At 35.7% G+C, this 9,325-nt stretch overlaps 1 protein-coding gene across 17 annotated transcripts in view; it reads right to left on the bottom strand.

The window, feature by feature from the left end:
• Positions 1-5,860: 5,860 nt before the first annotated feature.
• MATR3 (matrin 3) overlaps positions 5,861-9,325 on the bottom strand; it is a 47,797-nt gene continuing 44,332 nt past the window's right edge. For 11 of the 17 annotated variants that reach the window (XM_067031738.1, XM_067031745.1, XM_067031737.1 and 8 more), the window contains 3 exons: positions 7,978-8,200; positions 7,362-7,483; positions 5,861-6,296 (listed from right to left, as the gene is read on the bottom strand). In XM_067031738.1, coding sequence (XP_066887839.1) covers positions 6,246-6,296; positions 7,362-7,483; positions 7,978-8,200 — 396 coding nt within the window. In that variant the 3' untranslated portion in view covers positions 5,861-6,245. Of the gene's footprint in view, positions 6,297-7,361; positions 7,484-7,977; positions 8,345-9,325 lie in introns of all 17 variants that reach the window. The other 6 variants (XM_067031735.1, XM_067031734.1, XM_067031736.1 and 3 more) reach the window with 2 other exon arrangements.

Raw genomic sequence — 9,325 nt, 5'->3', positions numbered from 1 at the left:
GAACCCTGGGAGTCCTGTCGTGTTCTCTCAGGAAAACCGGAGTGGACCTGGGCCAGTGTCTCCACAACCGCCCATCCTTCAAGAACGATGGGATGCAGTGAGTGGGGGAGCTGGGAAGGAGACCCAGAAAAGATACACAGACGCGGACTATTACACACCGCAACGGTTACCTCAAACACACTGACATCAAATAGGAACATCTAGATAACGACAGCGCACTCACACACCCAGGAACACACACCAAACGTGATACACACCATCACATTACGAGTGACATGTACCAAATCATATCCAGAGATCCCGACACAGAAACATAACACAGAATAAACTAAGACAAATTCACAGAGGCATGTTAACTGATCTACAAGCACCTGCACTCATACACGTTCAGGAACACACTTTTTGAAACTAGATCTTAACACACAGGCGCAAATTACCGATATATATATATGGTGCCCAGGCTAAGTGAGGAAATACTCTGTCCAGAGGTAAGATAGAAGGGTGAGACCTAAGGGTCCAGGAATTTTCTCGTCCATGATCTTGTATGGGCTGCCCCGCACACGTTACTCTAATCCATGCTTCATTACTGGCAAGTCCCGATATATTTTTAGTGATGCTAATCAAGCTAGTGTATAGTATGTATAAGAAAATTCCTAATATACATTATATTTGAGAGGGGACACACAAAAACCTCTAATTTCTTCCCCTTGGGGAAGTAAAATGAGGGACTGAGATTTATCTTTTTACTCTCTTGTAAAACTTGAATCTTTAAAAAACCACAAGCTTTTATAACTGCTAAAACTAAAAAATAAAGTTCCCTCCATGAAACTCTTGAATCCAAGCGAGGGGTTCTCTCTAGGGCCATTTCACTCATTAAAAATCTGCTTTGAGGGCTTCCCTGGTGGAGCAGTGGTTAAGTCCGCCTGCCGATGGAGGGGACACGGTTCGTACCCCGGTCCGGGAAGATCCCACATGCCGCGTAGCAGCTAGGCCCGTGAGCCATGGCCGCTGGGCCTGCGCTCCGCAACGGGAGAGGCCACAACAGTGAGGCCCACGTACCGCAAAAAAATAAAAAATCAAAAATCTGCTTTGAGCCAGCCCAAAGCTCCAAAGCAAGTTTGTCAGTTGTCCCTTGGTCAACCACTTTGGCTACATTTGCAGATCTGTATCCTAAACTGGAAGGGCTTGGCTTTCTTGCCTGCTGAACCAACAGCTCTGGGGAGGAAGATGGTGCTGTTTTGCTGGTCTGTGGAGCATGATTCACTCAAGGAACCTGGAACTATCAACTCGAGGCTAGAAGAGGGATGAACAGGGGGGAGAACAAAATCAAAATAGGTAGTTTAATCTGTAGATGACTCTGGGAATCTTAAAAGCTAATCATGGAGATAAGTGGAATTTATTACTTAACAAACCCATGTAATTTATGTTGAAAAATCTTTGCTGAACCCTGGCTTATTTTAATCTGAACCATTCAAAGGCTTGTTTTTCTCACACAAAAGGGTTATAGATCTCAATTCCCAGCTCACAGTGAGTTCACCATGTGGCTGAGAAAGCCTGATGGGCCCAGGTTATTCATGTTTTTATGCTATGCCTGGATGGTGGTGATGATGGTCTATGAATGGAAAACACTATCACAATAATGAAGGCTAAGAAGTTTGCCAATGATGAGGAAAGACACTGCAATGGAACCATCAGAGGTGCAGTTTTAAAATGCTGCAGACATTCAACTGTGTCTCAGGCACTAGAGCAAGTCTAACTTGAGATGGAAGGTGAAGTAGGAATCAGAAATCAGGAGAGGATGGTTATGAAGGCATAGGATGACTATAAACAGGTTCCCACTCTCCCCAAATTATCAAAATGTAGAATGTGTAAATCCTCTGACTCAAACACTCCATGTATGGGGAGGAAATCGGACATACATATAGAAACGTAAGGATATTCATAGCTATGTTATAAACTATCAAGAAACTGAAAAGCCTATCAAGAGAATTGGTTAAGTGAATTACGGTATTAACAGAATAAAGCAAATTATTAAAAAATGGCTAAGATGGTAAATTTTGTGTATTAAAAAAGTCATAAAAGGAGGGTCAAATTTGTAGAAAGTAAGCTGTAAATGTAAACCAAGCAAAGATTTTTGCAGAAGGGTGATATGAGGAAGAAAAAAATTCCTCTTTTCCAGTCTGAGCCAAGCCCTTCCTTGCTGGTTTTGCACAGCTCAGCTACTTAAAATGAGATGGGTCAGAAACACACCTTGTACTTGCAAGCAGAAGCAGCCACCATCAGGAAAATCAGTTAGGTTTTCACTGAAGTTTCACCATCCATTACACCAAGAATCATTTAAACTCCAATTCCTTTCCACAGGTTTTTATACCACAAAACAGAGTGCACACAGCATGAACTAGCGCTTATCTTGATACAAAGTGTAGGGAAAAAAGGGGGGGAGCATATATCAAGAACATAGTTGCCAAGGAGTAGCTGTGATTGAACAACCCTGGAAAGGTTGCTAATAGAGCAAATAGAAATTGGCCCTACTTTTCATAGGTGCAATGACTGATACTTCAGTATTTTGTCCTTGTCAAAGGTAGAACATTCCTGCTGCTCTTGGTGTATCCATTTGGATCAGGTCCTCAGAACCAATACATCAATGCTGCCATGTATGAAGCACAATGACAAGATGTCAAAGATCATTAAACTTCTATCTAATGGCAGCAATTTTCACCCGAAGTTTACAAATACTATTGGCATGGATACGTTTGACTTTTCTCTATTACATGTAACATACTTTCAATTTTCCCATTCTCTACTGTTCATTTGGCTTCGCAGAATTCTTAAACCGTATGAAAATTGTAAATCTAAGGTAAGAACTATAATTTCAAGGAAAGGCCAGGCTAAAAATCTTAAGATAAAGCATTTTAAAAGTATTAATATAGCCTTTTAAAAATGAATCATGTATTACCTGACAGTCCTCTCCCTCAGAACTTTTCCAAATTAGTACCTTAATTGAGCTCTAGCTTATGTCAACTATAAAGTTTATAATGCAGCAAATTAGATATACCTGCAGTGATGAGAGGTACCTACTTCCATTTTGCCATTCACTTGAAACTTCAGTAAATTACCTGTTCAAGATTTTATTAATGTTCCAAGCAAAAGATAAAGGGTTGACTTGGGAAAGCAGTATCTAGGGCTCTGAAATGGGTGTCTCTCATTAACGACTCTTTAAAAAATGCTTTGCGAGTGCCCCCAAATAATGATTATTTTCCAACATTCCCCTTATTTTTAGTTTTTAACAGTAGCAGAACCAGTACTTCAAGCAACAGTATCTAAACCAGGTGTTTGATTACAACTGCCTAGCAGTAACACTTAAGCTACAGGTAAACCAATCAAAGTGCACCCTCTATCCTTGACATCACCATCACCTGGTAACTTGAAAAATGATAATTAATATCCACCCTACACTTAGCAAATTCTAAGAACACGGCCCAGCAATGTTTAAATGAAGCTTCTGGGTAATTCTGATGCATGCTAACATTTGAGAAACCACTAAAGGAAAAGAATTAACATAACCATTTTGTTTATATACCATGTTGGATAAGAATCTTGGTCTTACCCATGACAGTCAAAGGACCTGCATCAGACTGGAGAGGCACTCCAGCTCAAGGTCCTTGTCAGGGAATATAATCTCAAATGCATAACCATTCAATACTTGAGCTTTCAGCTATCCTAGGCCATTTTTTATGATGGAGACCAATACAGAAGAGTACAGAGCTACTCACTCCTAGCCCTAGTGCATATTATCCTAACCAAACTGTCTATACCAATTTTGTTACTAACTTGATTTAAAAATATAATCTGCAGTGTTCCTACAGACTTCCACTACATACCGTGAGCCTCTTTTGTCACAATTTTTATTCATGATGTTGTTTTACAGGTCAAAGCCACCAAAAATGCACTGTGAACAAAGCGAGGCATAAAATGTGTACCCTTCCCCTTTTATAAACTTAATGCCACCATAATACTTAATAGGGTATACATCCTTTACTTGTCCCCATCACCCTAAGGGGTAAAAGAATTCAGAGAAAGGATATAACCTTTAAGTTCCTTGCAATCATACCATTTTCTAGCGGAGGTACCTCCTGGTGTACTCTATAGCCAGAAATTCACCTCATTAATAAAATCTTAAATAAAATTATTTTTAGGATATACAATACTATAGCTAGCCAACTCAAGCCTTACCAGGGTCACTCTCATATGCCAAATTTAGAAACAATCAGTTAAAACTGTAAAACAAACACGAAGATGTTTATAAAAGGTTCCTTTACCCAGGATTAACAGCAGATTAAATTAAAAACTAAAATGGTGGTGGGAAAACTTTCAACTTTATAGCTGGTTAAAGTGGAAACATTCCTCTTAAATGAAGGTTTGCCATAATCTGGGAAATAGCTGTTACGGATTTATTAATCACTAGCAATTTATTTATGAGAATTTCTACTTTCAAATGCTATCAAATGAAGATATTAAACATTCTTTTCTACAACTTGGTATATCTAACAAAGTAGGATCTATGAAAAAAGTTATCATCGACAGAAATCAAGGGATTCCGTGTATACAAAATGCTTTGTGTAGCTGCTGTTAGTTAAAAGTTGGAGTTAAACAAAAGCAGGTAATTAGTAAAGGCCAAAATTAAACTACAGAAGTAAACTGGCAAGGACTTTTTGTGCATGTTACATTTTAAAAAGTGGCATCTGCCCCTCAGTGGTACATCATATTTCTTTCAAGTATTTGATATATGCTTTAATACACTTGGACCTAAGAGTTTCAAAGAGAATCCCTTAAATTCTTATTTTTTTTATTTAAAAATTTGACAATCTCTTATACCTATAATCCCAACAACTTTGAAAGCCTGGTAAAACCAATTCTTGTTATTCCATGTTACTTCCAATTTTATCATTAAATACTTAGAGATGTCTAGACATGAGCTTTTACCATTTCCTCACCCATAACATCTTAAAACTCCAAGGTTTGAAAAAACTATGAAGAGTCCCATTTTCAGTTATGTAACAGGAACAAGAAATCCACCAGCACCAAAAGCTTTAAAACTCAGGTCTTTAGTAGCAGTCTTTAGAACACTCTAAATTAAAAATGTAATAATTTGTTAAAGCATGCAAAAAAGTGTAACAGTGAATAAAAACCACAACTGACAAATATATTGGTTAACATTTCAAACATGTATAACCAATGAACATGGCCTAGGGTTTTTTTTTTATTGGTACTCACTTCAGAAACTTGAATCCACAGATATAAGCAGTATATAACCAGAAAGTTACAAGTAAACACAGATTATACATGCAAATTTCTGTTCACAAAGGTCACATATGCAGTATATGAATTAGAAGCGTGCGTCTAAGATTATGGCCAAACTGTTTTTAAAATGCAGAAATGTAAAATTACATCTTGAAAATATGAAGAGATGGTCTACACACTTCAAAAATCAAATGTGCTTATACCAGATGTATGACAGCTACAGGATTCAAGTGACAAGCAATATCTCAAGAAATTAATACTGGTCAAAGAGAATGGGAATATTTTTATATTTCACTGAAAAATACACTGACTACTAGAATACGAAATCTAGCAGGAACTTAGGGAAAAAATTACAAAATCTAAAGCCAATTACTTAATATTTCTTATTACCTAAACAGCATGACATTAAAAGAAAACTGCACCTGCATTTTAATTACCAATCTCACATTAATGAAGTTCTCAAAAAATGAAACAAAACAAAAAATGCTTCGAACTGCAAATGAAAAGTCTGCAAGGCTCAGATTAAAATGTGGAATGTTTCAGATGAAAGTAATAAAAATACAATTGGTTTTGTTCTTTATTGAATGGAATCAAAAGTTTTGACATTTCTTTGAAGCTTGGAACTACTAAATTTCATTTCTCTGAATGTTTCTACCTATCTTTCTTAGTGGTGCAAGTGTCTTAAGTAGCATATGAAGTCAGTCTCTACCAAGTATTTCTGTCTGTTACCATTTTGATAAAACAAAAACAATTCTTCATTAACTTAACCGTATATGTATTTTTGCTATAACACTTAACACATGAACAGACATCTATTATTTTTCCACTATAACAAAAGAGTACAATAGTTTTCTTCTAACTATCTGTATTGTATTTAAAAAAGGTTAACATTTAAAAACAAAGAACCATTATTTTCTTTGAAATCATTAAGCTTCTTGCACATCTTAAGCTTCCTTCTTCTGCCTGCGTTCTTCTGCCAATTTATTCAGAAATTTCTGAAAAGAAAATAGAAAAATTTTTTTTTACAAGGATTACGTCACTGCAGGGAAACATACAAATGGATTAACTCCAAAACAAAATATTCTATCCATGTTTAGGGACTTGAGTCTAATTTAACTATAACCTTTATCAATATTTTTAAGATCCAGTTATTCTTATTAGGCAGGTATGAAACTAAACTGGACACCACAGTAAGGCATGGGAGAAAAATGGTAAAACATGGAAAAGTTATTTAATGTGCAATGAAGACTAACTTACAGAGATGATCAAAGACCGTAACAGCCACAAAGAAGAACTACTGCTACCCCAAGAACTTAGTTAAAATGACACATATTTATTCAATGACCCTTCCACTAAGCCAAGGAGACAAAATATTTATATTAAATTGCTGCTACCATTGAAAATAACCACTGTTCTTAACTCTCTAGTAGCTTTATATTATAAATCAGTGTTATCTACAATTAAGTTATTTACAATTATGAATTCTTTTAACTTTCAAGTTTTTCCCCATTATTTATTTCAATACTTAGTCCTTAAGCCACTAAAACACCAAACTTCAAAATATCCAAACAGAAATTTGTTATTCTTTACCATGTTGTGCTTTTAAAATTTATCCTTTTACCTTTATATCCTGATCATGAAACTTACTGAAGTGTCATTATTAATATATAATAATGATTTTTACATTGACTTTAAGTAAGAAGGGATATGGCACTTTATAAAGCTGGCTTTCAGGCCTCCAATATCCAAATTAGAGAAATTACAGTGTTAACAACCATTTGAGAATACTCAAATAACTTTAATTACACAAAAGAATTTATTTACATTTAGAACTATAAATTTAGAAATTACTCAATTATCAACATTTAGTTAAGAGTGTTTTCTAGAGAGAGGCTTAATTAACAGATGTTTCTAGAATTCATTAAACTGTTCAAGGCCCATCAATAAAGAATGTTATCTCCAGGATAAAGCATGCTGGGTCCACAGACAGTACTTTCCATAAACTTACATGATTTGCTAGTTTTCACAAAAGAACTCTCCTCTTTTAGATATAGCCTTACCTTTAATTTCTGATAATGAGGAAGGCTGCTGCAATGAGTATTCTTTGCAACTTCTTCATTTGTATAAAAGAGTGAACACAGCTTACAGTAAAACCCTGTTTTAGGTATCACATAGTCTATACCTAGAACACAAACATACATTCTTACAAATTCAGTAAACTGAAGATTTTAATAGTGTTCTCAAATCTTTTTTCCTGTCAATATAATTTGAATGAGGTAATAACATTTGTGACAAGTCTAATATAGCTTAAGCTAAAACAAAACAAAAAACATGACAATGTTAATAGTTTGTACTTAATTGATGTTTAAGGTCCCACACCTAATTGTTCTCTTAAAAATCTTGAAATAGAAAAGGTAAACAAAACAAAAAGCAATGTGAAATTCTCAGAAAACTTTATGAGAAAAGAGAACATATTATGGAATGGTAACAAAAGATAATACAAAATCAGGAGACATGGGTAAGAGGGAAAAAGAATGTTCCTATTAAGATTTACATTGTTTTGCATAGAAGTAAATTAAGAATGTTATCAGAGCTTATGTAAGACCAATTTAAAAAATCTTATTTAATAAGAGTTTGGGGAGGGTGAGAGGGGAAGAATAAAGCCTTAAATCTCACCAACAGGAACATTGGGCTGATATGGTCCAATTCTATACTCATCTGGGATTGTATAGTCCTCCTTGTTTTCATCACTTTGGCCATCTGCGTTTTCACTTGTATCTTTGTTGGGATCATCAGCGTTCTCAGCAGATTCAGCACCTGGTTCTGTATTTTCCTCATTTTTAATTCCATTTTCCAACGCTGCTTCGTTTTCTTGGTCAAGTTCCTCGATCTTGTCCACCTTAATTTCAACCAAACCATCATCATTTTTGTCACCAGATTTAAATGCCATGCCCGATTTACGAAGTTTCTGAAGTTCCGAATCTTCCTCATCACCAACCTCATCTAGAGTGACAAAACCTTCCATACTCCCTGGGAAACGACGCTGTTAAGAAAGACAAATTTACTCTGCAACAATTATCCTGCAGCATCCCTTCCATTTGCTTTACTTGAAGGGAAAGGGATAGCGTCTTTGCCTTCATTCATTTTCTCAAAAAAAAAAAAAAAAGCTGACTTCTTCCTTTTTCCCCCCTAAATTACTAACCTTTTCAAAAAGAGCTTGTTTTAGAACTAAATAATGGAAGGCTCGCCTCATACAAAGAGCAGAAAATAAATATGAGGACATTCATATTCTATACTTTCTGAGGCTGCTAGGGAATTTATCGAAGAACTGATTTGGTAGTTGAAAGATGTCCTTCAAAGAAGGTATCTTATGGTATAAATCTTGCTTAGAGAACATAGCACTGTGGTTTAAAAAAATCAAGCTCTGGAGCATAACTGCTTAAGATTAAGATTTTGGCTCTGCCATTTATAGGCAGTATAACCACAATCTACTCAATTTTAACATATCTCGATCTGCTCATTCATGAAATGGGGATAAGAAAGTATCTATGGCATAGGGTCATTATAAGAATCAGTTAATCAGCACACACAAAGAGCTTAGGAAAAATTATAGCATGTAATAAGCTCTCAATAATTATCAGCTCTTAAGAGTGCAAACATAGCACTATCTACTTCAGCCAGAAAAAGAATCTCAAGACTAACTTTTTTGACCAAGCCATCAAAAACTGGAGGTAAGTATTAGTTTCCTAGTAGCTGAGTACTGCTTAGAAGGAACCAATGAAATAGGATTATAAAAATCTCATTTCAAGACCCATTTATCTTAAGGAGCTCCAAAGGGGCTCCTTAACATAGGTAGTCAATACACCACGGGTCTTTTGAGTTACTATTCTTTTACCATGTATGTGTTTTTGTATTGATATTCGCCTTATATGCTCTTATACGTGACATGTGTTCTAAGAAAAAATGTTTTAAAACCTATTAAAGGGGCTTCCCTGGTGGCCAATGGTTAGGAATCCGCCTGCCA

The sequence above is a fragment of the Kogia breviceps genome, chromosome 4, assembly GCF_026419965.1.
Source record: "Kogia breviceps isolate mKogBre1 chromosome 4, mKogBre1 haplotype 1, whole genome shotgun sequence".
Classification (NCBI taxonomy): domain Eukaryota; kingdom Metazoa; phylum Chordata; class Mammalia; order Artiodactyla; family Physeteridae; genus Kogia; species Kogia breviceps.
This window is presented reverse-complemented; position numbering and strand designations above follow the sequence as displayed.